We start from the raw sequence: 22856 nt of genomic DNA, 5'->3' as shown, positions 1-22856 counted from the left end.
ACGTCTAGGCTTTATGAGTAGTCCCTGTATCTGTCTGCAGTTCCTCTACTACGTCTAGGCTTTATGAGTAGTCCCTGTATCTGTCTGCAGTTCCCCTACTACGTCTAGGCTTTATGAGTAGAGTCCCTGTATCTGTCTGCAGTTCCCCTACTACGTCTAGGCTTTATGAGTAGTCCCTGTATCTGTCTGCAGTTCCCCTACTACGTCTAGGCTTTATGAGTAGTCCCTGTATCTGTCTGCAGTTCCTCTACTACGTCTAGGCTTTATGAGTAGAGTCCCTGTATCTGTCTGCAGTTCCTCTACTACGTCTAGGCTTTATGAGTAGTCCCTGTATCTGTCTGCAGTTCCTCTACTACGTCTAGGCTTTATGAGTAGTCCCTGTATCTGTCTGCAGTTCCCCTACTATGTCTAGGCTTTATGAGTAGAGTCCCTGTATCTGTCTGCAGTTCCCCTACTACGTCTAGGCTTTATGAGTAGAGTCCCTGTATCTGTCTGCAGTTCCCCTACTACGTCTAGGCTTTATGAGTAGTCCCTGTATCTGTCTGCAGTTCCCCTACTACGTCTAGGCTTTATGAGTAGTCCCTGTATCTGTCTGCAGTTCCCCTACTACGTCTAGGCTTTATGAGTAGTCCCTGTATCTGTCTGCAGTTCCCCTACTACGTCTAGGCTTTATGAGTAGTCCCTGTATCTGTCTGCAGTTCCTCTACTACGTCTAGGCTTTATGAGTAGTCCCTGTATCTGTCTGCAGTTCCCCTACTACGTCTAGGCTTTATGAGTAGTCCCTGTATCTGTCTGCAGTTCCTCTACTACGTCTAGGCTTTATGAGTAGAGTCCCTGTATCTGTCTGCAGTTCCTCTACTACGTCTAGGCTTTATGAGTAGTCCCTGTATCTGTCTGCAGTTCCTCTACTACGTCTAGGCTTTATGAGTAGTCCCTGTATCTGTCTGCAGTTCCCCTACTACGTCTAGGCTTTATGAGTAGAGTCCCTGTATCTGTCTGCAGTTCCCCTACTACGTCTAGGCTTTATGAGTAGTCCCTGTATCTGTCTGCAGTTCCTCTACTACGTCTAGGCTTTATGAGTAGAGTCCCTATATCTGTCTGCAGTTCCCCTACTACGTCTAGGCTTTATGAGTAGTCCCTGTATCTGTCTGCAGTTCCCCCACTACGTCTAGGCTTTATGAGTAGTCCCTGTATGTCTGCAGTTCCCCCACTACGTCTAGGCTTTATGAGTAGTCCCTGTATCTGTCTGCAGTTCCCCTACTACGTCTAGGCTTTATGAGTAGTCCCTGTATCTGTCTGCAGTTCCTCTACTACGTCTAGGCTTTATGAGTAGTCCCTGTATCTGTCTGCAGTTCCTCTACTACGTCTAGGCTTTATGAGTAGTCCCTGTATCTGTCTGCAGTTCCCCTACTACGTCTAGGCTTTATGAGTAGAGTCCCTGTATCTGTCTGCAGTTCCCCTACTACGTCTAGGCTTTATGAGTAGTCCCTGTATCTGTCTGCAGTTCCTCTACTACGTCTAGGCTTTATGAGTAGAGTCCCTGTATCTGTCTGCAGTTCCCCTACTACGTCTAGGCTTTATGAGTAGTCCCTGTATCTGTCTGCAGTTCCCCTACTACGTCTAGGCTTTATGAGTAGTCCCTGTATCTGTCTGCAGTTCCCCTACTACGTCTAGGCTTTATGAGTATTCCCTGTATCTGTCTGCAGTTCCTCTATTACGTCTAGGCTTTATGAGTAGTCCCTGCATCTGTCTGCAGTTCCCCTACTACGTCTAGGCTTTATGAGTAGTCCCTGCATCTGTCTGCAGTTCCTCTACTACGTCTAGACTTTATGAGTAGTCCCTGCATCTGTCTGCAGTTCCCCTACTACGTCTAGGCTTTATGAGTAGTCCCTGTATCTGTCTGCAGTTCCCCTACTACGTCTAGGCTTTATGAGTAGTCCCTGTATCTGTCTGCAGTTCCCCTACTACGTCTAGGCTTTATGAGTAGTCCCTGTATCTGTCTGCAGTTCCTCTACTACGTCTAGGCTTTATGAGTAGTCCCTGTATCTGTCTGCAGTTCCCCTACTACGTCTAGGCTTTATGAGTAGTCCCTGTATCTGTCTGCAGTTCCCCTACTATGTCTAGGCTTTATGAGTAGTCCCTGTATCTGTCTGCAGTTCCTCTACTACGTCTAGGCTTTATGAGTAGTCCCTGTATCTGTCTGCAGTTCCCCTACTACGTCTAGGCTTTATGAGTAGTCCCTGCATCTGTCTGCATTTCCTCTACTACGTCTAGACTTTATGAGTAGTCCCTGCATCTGTCTGCAGTTCCCCTACTACGTCTAGGCTTTATGAGTAGTCCCTGTATCTGTCTGCAGTTCCCCTACTACGTCTAGGCTTTATGAGTAGTCCCTGTATCTGTCTGCAGTTCCCCTACTACGTCTAGGCTTTATGAGTAGTCCCTGCATCTGTCTGCAGTTCCCCTACTACGTCTAGGCTTTATGAGTAGTCCCTGTATCTGTCTGCAGTTCCCCTACTACGTCTAGGCTTTATGAGTAGTCCCTGTATCTGTCTGCAGTTGTGCCAAAAACACATGCTCTTGTTGTTCTCTTACAGATTAGAGGCTCTTTCAAATAGTTTCATTTTTACAACACACATACCTGTCATGTTCTTTCCTGTACTTGAATACTTAAATGATGTTTTCATAGTCAGTTGTTTCAGTTGTTTATTAATATCTCATTTAGACTTAATCTGCGTATTTCTTCCCTACGTCTTTGCAGATCTAAGACAAGATGAAAGTAAAAACACATTCTCTTCCTAATTCGTTCTTTTTCCACCTGTATTTTGTCAGGCCAGTGATCATGGTGGTAAATTGTACTATTTGTATGGACCCTAGGTTACCCTTTCACATTGTTATCATACTAACTATGTCGTATAACCTTAATTAGTGCTCCTGCTCACCTGATGTACCATGCCAGGTGTGTATAATACTGACGTTAATGGGAGAGGGAAGGGGTTTTAAGGTGTGGTCTTTACTCCCAAATTTCACTTAAATATAACTTCCAAATGAAGAGAGACAATGACACAAAGTAATCTGGGAAAAAAAATTATATTTTATGGACAACGGTGGATGGTTCTTAAAATAACCTTTGTGTTACGGGGCTCTTAAAAAGAGCCGTTTCACTCCACGGCATACTGCCATGGAACTTCACCTGCTGGCGATGAGAAGTAGGTGGTCAGCTTCTCCCTCACCTGGAGTGCCTGTCTGGGGGCGTTGTTGGCACCTGCCCTGGTGACATCAGGTAGGTGACCATTTGGCGTGCCCGTCTCCATCCGGAGCGGCTCCTGGAATGACCTCCGCAGGTAGTTATAGAGAACACGTGGCCTTCACGCAGGCATCGACATTTGAGGGGCTGAGACCAAGCACTCTCCGATACATTCTCCACCGGGCTGCCAGAATCCCAAAGGTGCATTCAACAACTAACCTTGCCCTGGACAGTCGTTTGTTAAAGATCCTTACAGGCTTTGGCAATGGCAGCTGGCGTCCAGCGTAGGGTCTCATGAGGTTGGGTCTCAAAGTGAAGGCCTCGTTGCCGACGAAGATGTGGGGAACACATCTTCAGCACCAGGGAGTGATGCAGGTGGTGGAATCTCCAATGTGCCATCATGAAGTGCCTGGCCGAAGGCAGAGTCCCGGAGGGTCCCGCCATCACTTCCCTTGTCATAAGCACCAACATCGACAACACGGAAACAGTAGATGGCATCTACAATAGCCAAAAGTATAACTGAATATGTACCCTTGTGAATCCAAGCACGGTGGAGCCTGGATTACTACATGTTTCCCGTCAATGGAGCCAAGACAGTTGGGGAAATTCCACCGCTCCAGGAACTCGGCAGCGATGGCCCTCCAGTCGTCCTCCTTGGGGACAGGCATGAGTAGTCCCTGTATCTGCCTGTACCAGCCAGACAGTCCCAAATGGCTTGTGCCACAGAGGGGACAATGCCTGCCACCGTGGACCGTCCACTTCGGAAGCTGAATCCGATGGTCCTGTAGGAGTCCCATGACACCAAGAATCTGAAATATAATTCAAAATAATTATCAATATTGTGTGTGACTTGAATTCCACCAACATATTCTATCTACTCATATAGCTACCTCATTACTGTTTATTAAGCGCTGCTAATTATATTGTAATACTCATCAACCATCATTAACAATGCCTTGAAACACTACAATTCAGTCTATGACTATATCAATAAACTGTAGCCCAGGCCAACTCTACTCTTAGTACCATTCTTTCTATCTACTTAAAAGGGTTCTCCGGCTGTCCCCATAGGAGAACCCCATTGGGTTCCATGTATAACCTTTTCCCCAAAGGGTTATACCTGGAACCAAAAAGGGTTATCCTATGGGGAAAGCAGAAGGACACTTTTGGAACCGTTAGCTAGCTAGGTTGCACATTAAAAACAATGTATCAAATATCAATCAATTATGTTATCAAAAGCTTTAAAAATGTACTAGAATTTAGCTTACCGGAGACCAATCGCCAGGCGTTCAACTGGGCTGATGGACTCCCGGTAGTTGGTATCCATCCGGGCGATCCTGGCTCCAACCATCTGGAGCAGGTGATCGAACTGGCTTCGGTCCAGAAGAAAGTAACGGAATTCCTCTCCAAACAGTCGAAGCTCTTGAATGAGACGGTGGAACTCACCTGCCTGCTTTCGGGACTTTAACTATCTCTGGACCCACACAGACCTGCGCTTTCGGCGGGGCTGGTCCCGGCCCAACTTCCTCAACGTTGGTCTCATTGCTGAAAGAGCCTACTCTGCTATCTTGACTATTTATTATTGCATTTCACTCCAAAACTGCATTTTGGAGGGACATTATATTATAGGCTCTCACAATTAATTTGTGGATGTCATCGAATAAATAATATACTTGGCAAATAAATGAATAAAAAAATGTAAAGAAATTCTACAGTCAAACTGTTTTTATTATGTTATCCCACATTTTTTTACTGGATATGTGTGCAAAAAAAATTCAACATTCACGTTTTGCTACTTTCTGTCAAGTCTACGCATACAATTTGATGCATACATTGGACACAGAACGCACTGCAACTGCAACGCAATGCTGCAAGGCAAACCCCGCGTTCCATTGGAAATGAATGTACTTCTGGTGTGTCAAAACGCAAGGACACAGTCGGTGTGTTCGAAGTGTAACAGTCACTAGTGCATGCAGCAGCCTCTGCAGCAGCAGCCTCCCCCAGGTCCTAGTGCCCGCCCGGTAAGAGGTTTAAGATGCGATGGAATGGTTGACGAAAAAAAAAGAAATCAGAGAAAATATATTGACCGATATATTGATTTATTTAGGGGGGCTAATGAATATTTTAGGGGGGGGGCTTTAGGCCTAGCGACGTCCCTGTCCCAGGTATGTTCATAAAGTTTAAAAAATGGACAGGGTTTGTCGTGACTGTACATGGGCAGTGCCCAAAAGTAGTTTTGGGCACAGCTTTAAAAGTACTATATAGGGAATAGGGTGCTATTTGGAAAGCGCACACACAGTATTGATCTGTATACAAAAGGGAATTGACCCATGTCTCTGTAGGCGGCAGACTGGAGGCTTTTATTAAGTGATGGTTGCCTCACCACATGCTGTCTCTGGGCTGCTGTCACTCAAAAACAGACAGCGGGGATATTTGGTATGACAACCAGTTCACTTCATCTATTGAACTGTGAACGGGTGTTTTTACAAATGGAATGGTCTTCAAAGCCTGGGCCTATTAACGCGATTGACAATTGTGTAGATAGAAATCGATATACGCTCAGGTTAGAGGGAGCACACATGCACATGGGCGCACACACCCACAAGAACGAACACACACACACAGATTGCCAGGAATCAGTGGTGACGACTGCCCGGTGGGAGCGATCCATGCTGCGAATGGATTTGTGGCCAGACGTGGTTTCTTTCTTATCAATCAATATGGGGCTGTAACAGGCAACTGAGAGCTAAAGTGGTTGGGGACTGATGGTTAGGACTGATTGTGAAAAGGTAAGCGGAAGCTCTGTCAGCCATTACACACCATAACCCCACTGAGGAAACGGATGCGCCTGAAATGACACCCTACTCCCTTCATAGTGCACTGATTTTGATCAGATCCCTGTGGGCTTTGGTCAAACGTAGTGCACTATACAAGGAATAAGTTGCCATTTGGGACAAACAGTGATAAATAGATTTGTCTGAGAGATGGTCTGGTCTGGAGGCCTACCTGTGACCTGCAGCTTGTCCTCTGTGACCTCACACTTCAGGTAGAGGCGTCCCCTCCTCTCGGTGTGGTCCGTCCCACACATGCTGGGCACGTTCATCACACACTGATTGTGCACGTTCATGTCGCAGGCTGAAGGGATGCACACACACAGAAAGACAGACAGAAAAAGAGAGACAGCATTAAAGAGGTACCAGGAGAGACGGAGAGGCAGAAGAAAGGTAAACAAACTAAAAAGGTTGGTTTAAGCAAAAAACTGATGTGCTTTATTCATGAAGTCAAAAGGCCAGGTGTTGCTCGGGAATAACTGATATCACAAAACTGATTTCATCCTGAAGAAATTGTAACTGTGCTGTTTACATGTGAAAACATGGTTACTGTATCTCAAACACCCTGTGTTGTTTGTGTCGCACTGCTTTGCTTTATCTTGGCCAGGTCGCTGTTGTAAATGAGAACTTGTTCTCAACTGGCCTGTCTGGTTAAATAAAGGTGAAATTAATAAATAAATAAAAAATCAGCGTCTACAAACATAGCCTCTGGTCTACAATATGGCAACACGCAATTAAAAACACAAGATGATCATCTAATTTGCAGTCTGATTAGAACAGCCAGCATGTGCCAATCTCATTTTCCAACCATAACCTAATCCCTATTTATATATAACCCTGAGTCATAATTAGTACTACATGCCAGCTCTGGTGAAGAGATATGATGTACTATTTACCATTGAATTAAAGTCATTCGTGCTTTATCACATATGAAAATCATAAGACTGAGGGAATTGTACTAATAAAGCCGCACATCAGCTTTGATAATGTATATTTAAAGATCTCTGGAATCGTGTGGGTTTCAGAGAGGAAACTGCTGGAAGGAATGGACAGGAAATGGAAATGCAGTTTTAAATAATGGAAATCATAATTCGGCAATATAACAGAATTGTAATTTAACTTCATTGTGCAGTATGAGCGATGTCAATAAAGTTGTTTTTGAATGTACTTTGAGCACATCTAAAGCCTTGTTTCCATTGTAACTATGAAATCAACCCGTGTTGGGCCATGGTGGGCTAGCTCAAATCGTGTTTCCACTGCCTCCAGAATTTAGAAACGATCTCATGTTGCTTGGTAGCCAATGTGATTGTGCAGCTAGCTTCGCTAATGTTGCTAGCTAGCTACCAACATTTTGTAGAAAGTCCTTTTGCTAAAACCAGCTAGATAACTAGCCAGCTAGCAAGATTAAGAATTGAATTCACCCTCACCACACTGTAACTAACGTTACCCCATATTCCTGACAGTGCTAGCCAGACTCAGAGCCATGTATTCATAAGGAACAAAAATATAAACGCAACTTAACAATTTTACTGAGTTACAGTTCATATAAGAAAGTTAGTCAATTCTAATACATTCATTAATCTATGGATTTCACATGGGACTGGGATTACAGATATGCATGTGTTGGTCACAGATACCTTTAAAAATATGCCTCACAATGGCCTCAGGATCTCGTCACGGTATCCCTGTGCATTCAAATTACCATCAGTAAAATACAATTGTGTTCGGTGCCTGCCCATACCATAACCCCACTGCCACCATGGGGCACTCTGTTCACAACGTTGACATCAGCAAACCTCTCGACCAACCAACGCCATACACGTGGTCTGCAGTTGTGAGGCCGGTTGGAAGTACTGTCAAATTCTCTAAAACGAGGTTGGAGGCGGCTTATGGTAAAGAACTTAACATTAAATTCTCTGGTAACAGCTCTGGTGGACATTCCTGCAATCAACATGCCAATTGCACACATCCTCAAAACTTGAGACATCTGTGGCATTGTGTTGTGTGACAAAACTGCACATTTCAGAGCTACCTTTTATTGTCCCCAGTACAAGGTGCACCTGTGTAATGATCATGCTGTTTAATCAGCTTCTTGATATGCCACACCTGTCAGGTGGATGTATTATCTTGGCAAAGGAGAAATGCTCACTAACAGGAATGTAAACAAATTTGAGCACAACATTTTAGAGAAGTAAGCTTTTTGTGTGTAAGGAACATTTCTGGGATCTTTTATTTCAGCTCATGAAACACGGGACCAACACTTTACATGTTGAGGTTATATTTTTGTTCAGTATAGTTTGCACTGCTCGCATTACTTTGACATCCCATCAGCAGTAAGAATATAATATATTATTATTATAAAGTTGTGTGGAAGCTGTCAGAGTGACTTGAAGGCTACTCAAAGTGGCGATTGGCAACGATAGAACTGATGTTCTGTGTCTGACTGACAGGCTCATTTAGAAAAGGTGAAGCAACAAAAGAGCTGTGGTGTAATGTGATGGATATCATGCTAGATATCATGCTAGATATCATGCTAGATATCATGCTAGATATCATGCTAGCCCAGGGAATGCTAAGGGGATCCAGTCGTATGTTAGGCATTGTGCTGCCAAACAGCCAAGCCGGTGCTTTACAGTGAACCAATAGGCAGGGCAATTCAATCTCACCGGCGAAGCTGTCTTTGTCCGCCTGGAAAATTGCATTACATTCCTGTCATAGAAATGAGGCAGGTAACTTTTAGACCAGATAGCTGCATCTGTACCTCATAATAATTTACATGAGTTACGTAAGTAAATGTGTGATAGAAATGTCACCATTTGCTAATGTTAAAAGGTTTGATTTGGAGCATTTTTGCATAATGACAATCATAACACTGCCAAAGAATGATAACATTAGCTGTTATGAAATGACTCCCCAGGTGTTACTAACACCTAGCCAACATTAACCTCTTCAAATCAAGAAACTCCTTTCACCAGTGAGGTCCAGCTTCATCACAGCTTTCCTGGCTCCATCACAGCCCACTATAACACATTTCAGTATAAGGAGAGAGCTCCATATCCTCTTTGGCTGCCAGTGCATTGAGCATTCTGTCCACTTTAGACGGGTCCTAATCGGCATTCCTATCTGTCTGTCTGTTAATGGGAAGAGCAGTTAGCGAGACAGCACTAACTGTTAATGGGAAGAGCAGTTAGCGAGACAGCACTAACTGTTAATGGGAAGAGCAGTTAGCGAGACAGCACTAACTGTTAATGGGAAGAGCAGTTAGCGAGACAGCACTAACTGTTAATGGGAAGAGCAGTTAGCGAGACAACACTAACTGTTAATGGGAAGAGCAGTTAGCGAGACAGCACTAACTGTTAATGGGAAGAGCAGTTAGCGAGATAGCACTAACTGTTAATGGGAAGAGCAGTTAGCGAGACAGCACTAACTGTTTGTGAGAAGATTTCAGCTCATGAAATATGGGACCAACACTACATTTTTGTTCAGTGTAGCTTGCTAGCTAGCTAACCAAGCTGACCAGACGACATCAGCGGGTGGATCAACAGTGACGTGTGTAACATCAGCGTTCCATTATTGATTAGATTGGCCATAGTTAGGTGCACCGTGTGTCAGCTTAATGTTTACGTCGCAGGTTATGTATAGTGATCCCCAGTCTAAGTGGATGGAGAGGTACATTACTCACTGTCACACTTCATCCCCTGGTGGATGAGACCATACAGGAGAGAGCCACAGTGGTCGCAGAAGGTGGGGCTGCCATAGGTGTGGATCTTAAACTTGTGCTTGGTTCTGGGGTCCTGCAAAGACAAAGAGACATGGTGAGGGGTTAGTTAAGTATGATCATGTACAATACGCAGTATGATCAGAGCAGTAATGCAACACAAAGAAAAGTACCCAAAACATGAATGTTGAGTTCAAATTTTTCCATGTTATTAACTCCAGTCTGTACAGTTCAAGTTCCTTTTCCACAGATACAGTAATGATGGAAAGCTATTCAACTGAGCCAGACATGGCAGGATATGAAAAAAAAGGTATGAGAGTAATAATTGGAGTCGATACATGAGATGAGTCAGCGCTAGTCATTTAGTTTGAATGAAAAACTTGTACTGTCTATACAAAGCATGTTCTTCAGCACTGGTTTGACAAAGTATCTTTCTATGAGGAAAGGAAAGAAGCAAAAATTAAATGAATTAAACAGACAAGGCTAAGGGCAAAATCCTTTCTGCAAGGACTGTTCTAATATTGAAACAGGGACATTTTACAGAATTGAAAATGAGAGGATATAGTACTTTTCTAAATAGAACCATCGCAATCTCCAAAGCTCTCACTCTATTTTGCACTGACCGGTGCTGTTAAATGGTCTGTAAAAAAAAAAATATATAATAATAATAATAATTAAAAGTCAAAAGCATGTCCTGCAGGCTCAGAATTCCAGCGCTGATTGTGCATTGATTGCAATCGGCACGCTTTTTTCCCCCATTTCTTTATTAACCACTCATATGTGGACCAATACCCATGATCAAAAACTCAAGTGGTTGTCCAATGAATTAACTTCAGCCACACTTGGTGGAAAATCCAACTTCTAGAGTAGGTCAATCACTGTAGACTGATTGTCTGAGCCACAACAATGGATGCACCTTATGTTACAGTTGGACTTTTTATTAGCTGGAACTGATCTACAGTACTCTCTAAGTGCAACTCCTACATAATGTATACAGCGCCTTCAGAAACTATTCACCCCATGACCTTTTCCACATTTTGTTGTGTTACAAAGTGGGATTAAAATGGATTTGTCATTTTTGGTCAACGATCTACACAAAATACTCTTGACGTCAAAGTGGAAGAAACATTTGAAAATGTATTTAGGACATAACAAAGGGGTTGAATACTTATTGACTGAAGACATTTCAGCTTTAATTTTGGGGGGGAAAAAGTAAAGGGAAGGGGTGTATATACTTTGAAGGAACGGTGACTTTGTAGCAGTAGTGTACACAACATATTCCAAACTGGTAATAGCAGCAAAAACAGGTCTTCTACCGTACGTACCAATAAGCTTTGTTGTAATTGGGCAAAAATGTGTCACTCCGTAATTGGTTTGTGTGAGGCAAAGAGTAACAGACCAAGGGCCTTCATGTGTCAGTTCAATACCTTGCTAATACACAAACCTGTCCTCCAGGCGATGTTGGTGCATTTTAAATCAGTCTTATACACTATTAATGATTTGGTACACACTATGAATAAAACAAATTCATGGAGAATCACAGTATATCAATCTGTTTCAAAGAGAGTAGGTGAGAAACTGATTGGATGACTAACAGATGTCAGAAAAGACAAGGATTATACACTGACTTAACTTTTGGTTTCATTCGAGTTGTAGACATGTTCTAGTAATGTAAAGTAACAGTCGAAAGTTTGGACACCTACTTTTAAGGCTTTCTTTATTTTTACTATTTTCTACATTTTAGAATAATAGGGAAAACGTAAACTATGTAATAACACATATGGAAACATGTAGTAACCAAAAAAGTGTTAAACAAATCCAAATATATTTTATATTTGAGATTCTTCAAAGTAGCCACCCTTTGCCTTGATGACAGCTTTGCACACTCTTGGCATTCTCCCAACCAGCTTCACCTGGAATGCTTTTCCAACAGTCTTGGAGTTCCCACATATGCTGAGCACTTGTTGGCTGCTTTTCCTTCACTCTGCGGTCCAACTCCTCCCAAACCATCTCAACTGGGTTGAGGTCGGGTGATTATGGAGGCCAGGTCATCTGATGCAGCACTCCATCACTCTCCTTCTTGGTCAAATAGCCCTTACACAGCCTGGAGGTGTGTTGGGTCATTGTTCTTTTGAAAAACAAATGATAGTCCCATTAAGCCCAAACCAGATGGGGTGGCGTATCACAGCAGAATGCTGTGGTAGCCACGCTGGTTAAGGGTGCCTTGATTTCTAAATAAATCACAGACAGTGTCACCAGCAAAGCACCCCCACACCTCCTCCTCCATGATTCACGGTGGGAGCCACACATGCGGAGATCATCCGATCACCTACTCTGTGTCTCACAAAGACATGACGGTTGGAACCAAAAATCTCAAATTTGGACTCATCAGACCAAAAGGACCAAGCTAATGTCCATTGTTTGTGTTTCTTGGCCCAAGCAAGTGTCTTCTTATTGGTGTGCTTTAGTAGTGGTTTCTTGCAGAAATTCAACCATGAAGGCCTGATTCATGCAGTCTCCTCTGAAAAGTTGATGTTGAGATGTGTCTGTTACTTGAACTCTGTGAAGCATTTATTTGGGCTGCATTTATTTGGGCTGCAATCCTCTGCAGCAGAGGTAACTCTGGGTCTTCCTTTCCTGTGGCGGTTCTCATGAGAGCCGGTTTCATCATAACACTTGATGGTTTTTGCGACTGTACTTGAAGAAAGTTTCAAAGTTCTTTACATTTTCCGGATTGACTGACCTTCATGTCTTAAAATATTGATGGACTGACGTTTCTCTGTGCTTATTTGAGCTGTTATTGTCATAATATGGACATGGTATTTTACCAAATCGGGTATCTTCTGTATACCACCCCTACCTTGTCACAACACAACTGATTGGCTCAAACGCATTAAGAAGTAAAGAAATTCCGCAAATTAACTTTTAACAAGGCACACCTGTTAATTGAAATGCATTCCAGGTGACTACCTCATGAAGCTGGTTGAGATAATGCCAAGAGTATGCAAAGCTGTCATCAAGGCAAAGGGTGGCTACTTTGAATAATCTCAATATAAAATATATTTTGATTTGTTTAACACTTTTTGGGTTACTACATGACCCCATATGTGTTATTTCATAGTGTTGATGTCTTCAGTATTATTCTATAATGTAGAAAATGTAAAAAAATAAATAAAGATGAACCCCTGAATGAGTAGGTGTCCAAACTTTTGACTGGTACTGTATATCATTAGAAAAGGATGTCACAGTACCCTGAGTGCTCAGAGTATAAGTTGGCCTTAGACACAGATCTAGGATCAGCTTGCACTCTTCAAACTGGATCTTCAACAATTGGGGGAAAAACAAACACTTATCTTAGAGCAGTGTATAGGGGCAACTTCATCCTACTACATATATCAAAGGAGAATGGTTGGTTACTACTGTCATTCATAATGGGATATGAAGAACTCAAAGAGCTCAAATGAGTAGTGTCATTTTAATGACCTATATTTTATACTTGCAGGCCACGGTTGAATGACACAGAGAGCGTTGGGCATCTTTTCCTTGTTTCCTCTACAATGACCCATGTGTGTATCAAAGCAGTAGACTTCTGCCACATATTATATTCTGACATGATTATCTCGCCCTGCTTATCACTGGATCATCAAGGGCAGCTCTGAGGTCAGTATCCAGCCCTCCAGCAGCCATCTGCAACACCTGGATAGTCGTGCTGTGAAACTGTTCCCAGACCAGTGCCAGAGCATTACTGAGGCCAAAGAGCAGCAATGTAATAGGAGAACTTGTCCAAGATCAAATAGGAGAGTGTTGCCCTTATGGAGCATGGTGAAGACAGATAAAAGGTCTAAGCAAGTGTAGGAGATCAAAAGAAGGAGAGAAAATGTGTCCCTTCATCCGTCACCCCTACAAACAGTATTGCAGCCCATCATAGTTCAGTATGGTAGAGCATGGTAGACTCCCTGGAGCAGTAGTACTACATGTAGACTATGAACAGCTTCACTGTGGTGTCTGGTTTTGTGTTATAATCTCCAAACGTGACCATATATTTACATAGCGGGGTTAACAGCCCCTATTTAGAATCAGGCCAACGGTACAGCTTTACGAGACGCAACACCTCATCAGATTCTTGTTCGTACTGGAGTTTGATAGTCAAATCACGGCAATTATCTTAAGGGCTCACTTTTATATCCACGGAGAATAGGAAGTTCGAGATAAAATAGTTAGTCTTCCACGGACCGGTCAGAACAGAGTATGCCGAGCTTCGCTGGAAATGAAATCTATTGTCAGCCCAATGTAAAAAATGAAATAACTGAAATAAGAGTTTAAAAGATATTGAAGTAAAGTCAAGGACGATGTTCAAAGAGATGGAGAGAGATCACGAGATAGTGGTATAGTAAAGAAGATGATTTGAGATGGGGCTCTGCATGTAGAAAATCTACTTCATACCTACAGTTAGGGCTGTGGCGGTCATGAAACTGTGTCAGCCGGTTACTGTCATGCAAACTAATGCCGGGCCCACGGTAATTGACCGTGAATTAACAAACACATTTAGTATCTCCAGGCCTCCACGCATACAAGCTCTCGCACAAGCCGGTGATGTGCGCCTTTGCAACATCTACATTTAAAATAAATCAATTGAACATACGCCATAACAATAAATCAATGATTTATTTTAGTCAGGTCTAAAGAAACATTATGATATGAAGAAAACGTATTTCTGAAGAACAGAATATAAATTGGCACTATGTTACCTGGCTATGTACAATTACAATGCCATAGGCTGTAGCCGTGATCGTTCAGCCGACAACATTTGCTAATAAGTTCCATGGCATTATTTTATATTATATGATTTTATAGTCAGAAGAATATCATTCAATTTAGCTGAATAAAATAGAAAGGATATTAAACCCATTCCGGAACGAGCGCACATATGAAGTGTGATGAGCATAAAAGTGATCATTTGGAAAAAGGTCCTATGTGCTAGATTTAGAGTTATTTGGCAACTTTAGTTGTGAATGATACAAACCTTAGAATGTCTTCGAAATCAAAGCATATGGGCTCCATGGTGCAACTATAGGCTGTTGATTTGAGAAAGTCGCAAAAAAAAAGCTTGCACTCAGTTCCTTGCCTCAGGCTGCACACGCTGTTCTCTCATCAAGTGATCATACTTTCACCCATCACACTACTCTCAATTTAATCTGGTCTTTACTAATATCTAAAATGAGTTTTGATTTAGAATGGCCCATTATCAAATGGGCAGGAAGAGGAGCAGGGGAAAAAAAAGACATGTCACTTGTATGCACTCGAATAGCGAATGGAGGCTGAGCGCTTTCCCACCGGTCCAGTTTTCAATAATGATGGGTAGGCTACTTCGGATTTATAGCGGAGCATGTGCTTAATATGAGCAGCTGAGAAATATATGTAAGAACACATTTCACTCTACGCACCAACAACCACTGTTTGAGGAGCATGCTATCGCTGCCTGACAGGTAACATTCCGCCCAAACTCTGTATGCCATGGGCTCTCCGACCTTGTTCCTGCAGCTACCCACTGCTTCATTTAGGAAACCAAGTGAAATCTGTCCGGGAACATCGATAGTAACATAGTTTCGCAACGAAACATATTTCAGCCCCTCTGCACACTCGAGAAATGAATAAAGGAGAGAGAGGAGGAGATGGAAACGAAATGGTGGTGAGATATTCTGTATAGCTAAAAAGGTAATCTGTCACCCAATTAATTATTAAAAGTCCCTATTACTAGGCTATTCAAAATCGCCCTGGACAATCAATGAGCCCAGACTCGTGGACAGAAACGTTGGAGAGTAGCATAAGATAGCCAAACCAGTCCACCAGTATGCATAATAACACAGTCCACACTCAGTGGTGATTACTCGAATTTGTTTCATTTTGTAGGCTAGACCAATTAAGTACCAAAGACATCTTAAATAAGTTTAGTTTTATGTTTTTCTGCCATGCATAATATGCAGTAGGCTATGCATTGTATAATGGCGCAATCATTTTAATTCCGTTTTATTTTTTTGGGGGGGGGGGCTCATAAGCCTATGCATATGTATAAGCTCTAATATGCATATGTTTGTCCTGAATGAATCATTACCTTAGAAAGCGCTGTCCATTTCGTTGTGTTAGGCTTTGAAACAACATCCACAATGACCATCCTTTACACTCAGTTTCAACCTGCTGTTGAACTTTCTTCAAATTGACCACAGTGAGGTGAATTTTAAAAACAGGATTCTGTTTTGATGATGTGTTTGATGTGATTTTCGATCGCATTTGCAGTGATGTCAGAGTGGTTAGAGGGACAATAGAGCCCTGAGTAACAGGCCATTAGGACCTGATGGTCGTTAGCAAGTTGGGTACTACCAAAGCATGTCCAGCGTGCATAACAGGAGATTACCGTGACTCAATGGTCACGTGGAAGTTGACTGCGGTCATGACTGCCGGTGTGATGGTAATAAAGTCACCGCAACAGCCCTTCCTACATCCTGTTGTAGTAATCTATGGTAGCCCTTACCCTAAAACGGGAATGGTGTCCTCAGTATGTGGGTTGAAAGTGATCTACAGCGCATTCGGAAAGTATTCAGACGCCTTGACTTTTTCCACATTTTGTTATATTACAGCCTTATTTTAAAATGGATTAAATGTCCCCCCCCCCTTTATCAATCTTTTTTACAAAGCAAAAACAGGGTTTTACCATAAAGGCTTGATTGGTGGAGTGCTGCAGAGATGGAAGAATCTTCCAGAAAGACAACCATCTCCACAGAGGAACTCTGCACGAGTGACCATTGTCACCTGCTTGACCAAGGCCCTCCTCGAGATCTGTGCCTCGACACAATCCTGTCTCGCTTTTGCTCTGACATGCATTGTCAACTGTGGGACCTTATATAGACAGGTGTGTGCCTTTCCAAATCATGTCCATTCAATTGAATTCACCACAGGTGGTCTCCAATCAAGTTGTAGAAACACCTCAAGAATGATCAATCAATGGAAACAGGATGCACCTGAGCTCAATTTCAAGTCTCAAAGCAAAAGGTCTGAATACTTATATTAATAAAGTATTTCTGTTTATACATTTCTAAAAACCTGTTTTCACTTTGTCATTATGGGGTATTGTGTATAGGAAAACATGTGATTTAATCCATTTTAGAATAAGGCTGTAACATAACATTTGGAAAAGGTCACGGGGTTTGAATACTTTCCAAATGCACTGTATATTACCCTATAAAGGGTGAGGTCTAATTTACAGTTTACTTTGCTGTTGAACTATGAAATGAAAGAGTGTAATGCATGCCTATAAACTCTGAAGCGCAATGTTACAACCATAGAATTAGGAATTAGAATACTAAGTAATTTAATAGGATCTCTATGGTGACAACATTCACATTTACATGTTGCAGTCAGTTGTTTCAATGCAACAAACTAATTCCATTGGCTTGCCTGTCACATTTATGAACTCAGTTTCTTGCTCGAAGGTCGTTACCTTTTTCAATACTGCACTATTTTACAGATGAGAAAACATTCCAGCTATCGCTCGACTGAAACTCACTTTGGGGCCATTTCTAAAGTAAATAGGTGGCACAATATCTACCTTGGACAAATATGGGAGATGGTAACTAAAGTAGCATGTCTTCCTATCGTGCACATAATCTCCTGAAGAAACAAAGGCCAAATACAGTAGGGAGTTCTCTCTTACTGTAGCCTGTGCTGGAGAGAGGCCATGTCAGATGCCACAGGAATAGTGGATCATGGCATTGCAATCGAATAGCAAACTGAGCTCTAGTTGTCATGTGACGTGGTTGGAGGCCTGATGTAAATGGCGTATCAGCATCATGGAAGGGAGTGCATTGAAAGTGACTAATTTGATGAAAAATGGCACATTGAAAGTACACATATCTGATTTTCATGCATCACACTCCCTACTCATAATCCATACTCAGTTGGAGAATAATGCCCAACTGTGTGTCACTCACTCACAGCCGAAGCGTCAACTGAATTGAATTGTCAATATGCCATGAGTAGGACTAGGCCTCAGTACTCAAACTACATGGATTCATTCATATTGCCCATGCATTCAACAGTGTGTGAAACAGCAAAGTCATCCTTTCGCCTGAAAATTGGAAGGCTGCCAGTTAGTAAAGTGGCATACTACTTTCCCGATGTTTTCTCCATTTCAGCCGTAAGCCTCTTTTAGAGAGTCCAATCCAATTTGAAGTGGATTTGCATTGAGAACCCCATCCAGACTACCCCTCTGCAATGAATTCCGTTTGATGTGAACACCTGGCTGTTTATAAAAACTGGAAACCTCTCAGAGCGCTGCTCTCTTTTCCAGGAAAGTGGGGATAAACGTATGCTCCCGCTGAAGGAAGCTCGGGAAAAGCAGCCAGAAATATCTCCTCAGTTCCTTGAGACACAATCTTACACTGCCTGCCAAAAAGGGAACACACTTAATGAAAGAAGAGGGAGAGAAAGGAAACGATGCTATATGTCTTGTTGAGAGGTGATGGAGCGCTAAGCGAGGAAGCACGATGTGATTCACTCTGTAATTTAGCCTTGTGTCACAGTGACACTTAGTCCAGCCTGAGGACTCTTGGATACTCCAATAGAGCTGGGCGATATTGAAAAAGATCCATATCGCGATAAATTGCCTGAATTGACGAGATAACGATAAATAGAACCATACGTTTATAACATTAATGTGCACCAGTTTTTTAATGATCCTTTAAACTACTATTACTTGATGGTTATAGCCATCAATTGTCCTATTAACAATCCCCCATTTTAGCAAAGTTTCAAACTTCACATTTCTCTAGTATAGTCTACTTATCGCAATGAACGATATCAGCAAAACGCCTGCGATAAGTGATGGTGTCGATCATTTTCGGTTTATCGTTCCAGCTCTACCCTCCAAGCTGTCTCACCTCTCCAGCTCCCCCAGCTGTCTCACATTACAGTTGGAATTAACTGGGCACCTTGGCACACACACACACACACACACACACACACACACACACACACACACACCCCTTCAAAATCACTTCCATTTCCCACCTTCATCCCACTCCATCCCCGAGTCGTGTTGGATGCTACATTAAAGCCCCGGAATAAAAGTGTCTGAGTGAGTGTTTGTATTTTAATTGCATTGTCGTCTCCTGCTTCTCACTCGCTCTCACACACACACGGCAAACACCCCTTAATTAGCTGCCCCCACGGTGTTCGACGAAGCAGACCGGGCTGGTTAAAACGAGAGGGGGAGGAAGGAAGAGAGAGGGAGAGATACACAGCAAGACAGACACAGACAGACAGAGAGAGATAGAAAGGGTTGTCGCGCCAGCTGCAGTTACTCATGTCCACCCACACACATCTGATACTGAAGGATTATCCACTTGTTTTCCATCTTTTGCCTTGTTCTCTCCTTCCAAGGAATGATTGAGAGGAGGGGAGGGGAGGAGAGTTCAGCTGCAGAGGACTTTTTCTATTGTTTTCATCTCTGGTCACGTCAGTTAGCATGGGTTAGGATTTCAAGACAATTCACAGGTTGCCTAGAGTAACGTTATAAAGAGAGACGGTGAAATCTTGATTGTGGATATACATTAGCAAGCTTTTAATATGAATATATATTAGCAAGCTTTTCGTCATTCAGGTGTGTTTTAACAATCCCCTGTGACAGATATGCAAGGCACTACATAAATGGTCACTGGGGAGACACACGATGTCCCAGACTTTGGCTGTATTACCTCTAAATGAGTATGTCTGACCAGAGGACGATGGGGAATGTGGACAGTGGGGCTGAGGTCCCATCTCTGTGGCCAGTCTCTCATTAGGATGTAATTGGGTCTTTCGCCTTGGCCATTCAGGTCAGTACTTGTGCTATGTTAGCTCAGGGTTTCCCAAACTGGGTTCTGGGGCCCGCGCAGAGTGCACGTTTTGGTTTTTGCCCTAGCACTACACAGCTGATCAAGCGTTGACGATTTGAATCAGCTGTGTAGCGCCAGGGCTAAAACCAAAACGTGCACCCAGCGCGGGCCCAAGGACCGAGTATGGGAAACCCTGCATTAGCGTAGCAGTTAGCGTGGCATTCTGGGGGTATCAGGTTACAGGGTTATAGGAGATGATTGACTGGTTTGTACAGGGAAAACATCATTACAGCTGGATGGAGTAACAACATCAGCATGGGCCCTTTTCTTGGCTGGCAAAGTAGTGGACAAATTGGTTCTTAATTGAGATTGACGGCAGGAACGATCCACGGCTGCAACCGACGGCCACGCTTAAGATGATATTAAACAATGGGAAACACATTCATGGATTTTTTTCTTCTTAAAATCAATTTGCATGCCTCTTTTTAGCGAATCGTTGCCCGTTTTACTCTTGAACACGGTGGTCCTCTCCAAGTTAATGAGAGAGGCGTGACTGGAGTGGAGCGTGTGTGGGATCCGTACCAACCAGGCAATTAAGGTGTGGGTGTGTGTGTGTGTGTGTGGGGAGCACGGAGGTGACAGCATTACATCAGCTAGTAATGGGACACAGTGAGCTGGGATCATCAAATCTGACCTGTTTCCCAATTGGATTTAACCCATTATGCCTATGCTACTCCTGGGGAACTACTGGGTACGCAGGCTTTTGGACCAGACCTAAAATTGTATCACACCCGATTCAGCTAAGCAACGTTCTGATATACAGAAAGTACACACACACACACCTTGACTTTTTCCGCATTTTGTTGTGTTACAAGGTGGGATTAAAATTGATTCAATTGAGATTTTGTGTCACTGGCCTACGCAGAATAACCCATAATGTCAATGTGGAATTATGTTTTTAGAACTTTTAAGTCAATACCTTTGTTATGGCAAGCCTAAATAAGTTCAGGAGTAAACATTTGCTTAACAAGTCACATAAATTGCATGAACTCACTCTGTGTGCAATAATATTGTTTAACATTCTTTTTTAATGACTACCCCATCTCTGTATCCCACACACAAAGATAATTGTAAGGTCCCTCAGTTGAGCAGTGAATTTCAAAACACAGATTCAACCACATAAAAAGAACAGGGAGGTTTTCCAATGCCTCGCAAAGGACACCTATTGGTAGATGGGTAAAAAAAAAAAATATCCCTTTGAACACGGTAAAGCTATTAATTACACTTTGGATGGTGTATCAACACACCCACACAACAAAGATACAGGCGTCCTTCCTAACGCCGTTCCCGGATAGGAAGAAAACCGGTCAGTGTTTAATGGCTGTGATAGGAGAAAACTGAGGATGGGACCAACAACATTGTTAGTTACTCCACAACACTAACCCAAATGACAGAGTGAAAACAAGGAACAGTACAGAAAGAGTGTACTGAATAAACATATTCCAAAGCATGCCCCCTGTTTGCAATAAGGCACTAAAGTAAAACTGCAAAACAGGGGTGTGAATACTTATGCAAATCTATACATTTTTGTATTTCTTTTGTAATAAATAATAGATGGGTGAGAGGAAAAGATCTATTTTGTATTCAGGCTGTAACACAATGTGGAATAAGTCACGGGGTGTGAACACTTTCTGAAGGTACTGTAGCTACTATGGAACAAATCAAATAGGGGGACCAGGGCAGCTATAACAGAATGTAAAAAATGTCATGGCTTATATAGACAATCAAAGACTACTTAAAAAGGTAGACTCAGCAATATGACGTGGACGTACAAAGTAAACAGCGGTAGTGTGTCAACAACTAAGAGCGTTGAAGCGCGAAGCTAAACTTCACCGCTGTTTTGGTCCCGTTGGTACCACACCGTGACAACGTGACGCGAACCTGTGCACATCCGCGGATGCTGTGTGTGTGACCGTGTGAGAGCGAAGTCTTGCATCTCGCTCAGCCGCAGTATCTACGGTGCTGCTCACGGGAACGTCATTTCGCCGAGTCTAGTCTTTGCAGCTTAACGGTAGCGGGCCAATCGCCAGACAATTTAATATAGGGAAATAATAAGCTGAGAAAATGTGAGTAATTGTGAGGATAAAAACTTTGATTGGAAGTTCTTTTAGGGGAAATGAAAGTACATACAAACACAACCTCCAGATAATGATGGCTGGTGACGCATTGATAAAAATGACTTACTCATACTGAATATGCCAAAGACCCAGGAGGCAAACCGATTTAAAATGCAGGCAATCAACAGCGGAAAAACATCTGATCACATCAGAAGGGCTTTTAAGCTCTTATACACAATAACATGGTTGTCTGTTTCCTTCTTCACTCTGTTCATCTCTGTGCAGTGAAGACATGTTTGTTGTGCAGTAGCAGTCCTACAGTTCTAGCCTACAGCTACATGGCTTTATTCTTCTACATTAATAAAAAACCTGATTAAAATGACAATACACGGTTACCCATGAAGCACTCTCCCCAAAAAGATGACCAACATATTAAATGGCACTGTACTAGGTGTACCAAGCTACTAGTCACTAGTCTGCAGGGATACATTGAGCTGTATTTTAAAAGGACCACTTGTCAAGGATATAAGCCCATTTATTCTATGAATGGATTAATATCACACACACCATTCTGGGGAAAGCACTTTTTTCAGGTTATTTTTCCATGCAGTAAGCAATGACAGACCACTGGGAGAAATACAGGCAAAACATCAATATGTTTGATCCTATATGGGATGGCAATCTCCACCACTATATGCTGTGTGAGCCACGGCTCTTCCCATACACTCTTAGAAAGGTGCCATCTGGAACCTAAAAGGCTTCTTGGGCTGTCCCCATAGGAGAACCCTTTGAAGAACAATTTTTTGGTTCCAGGTAGAACCCTTTTGGGTTCCATGTAGAACCTTTTCCCCAGAGGATTGTACATGGAACCCAAAACATCTACCTGGAACCAAAAAGGGTTTTTACCTGGAACCAAAACAGGTTCTCCTATGGGAACAGCCAAAGAACCCTTTAAGAACCTTTTTTCTAAGAGTGGACCATTACTCTGATTCTCACATACACCAATGTTTTTAACTCTCTTCTTCTCTCTAGCTTTATTTGCAGCTAGAATGAGGGACATTCTTCTGGGGAATGTGT

At 42.6% G+C, this 22856-nt stretch overlaps 1 protein-coding gene across 1 annotated transcript in view; it reads right to left on the bottom strand.

Annotated features, from left to right (window-relative positions):
- Positions 1–22856, bottom strand: part of LOC115177626 (protein kinase C alpha type) — a 259435-nt gene that overhangs the window by 116039 nt on the left and 120540 nt on the right. Inside the window, exons 4-5 of the mRNA XM_029738557.1 lie at positions 9758–9869; positions 6251–6379 (exon numbers count right to left, since the gene is read on the bottom strand). Of these exons, the coding sequence (XP_029594417.1) occupies positions 6251–6379; positions 9758–9869 (241 nt within the window). The remainder of the gene's footprint in view (positions 1–6250; positions 6380–9757; positions 9870–22856) is intronic.

This window comes from Salmo trutta, chromosome 38 (genome assembly GCF_901001165.1).
Source record: "Salmo trutta chromosome 38, fSalTru1.1, whole genome shotgun sequence".
NCBI classification, from domain to species: domain Eukaryota; kingdom Metazoa; phylum Chordata; class Actinopteri; order Salmoniformes; family Salmonidae; genus Salmo; species Salmo trutta.
The sequence above is the reverse complement of the archived record's forward strand: the minus strand, read 5'-3'. Positions and strand labels throughout refer to the sequence as shown.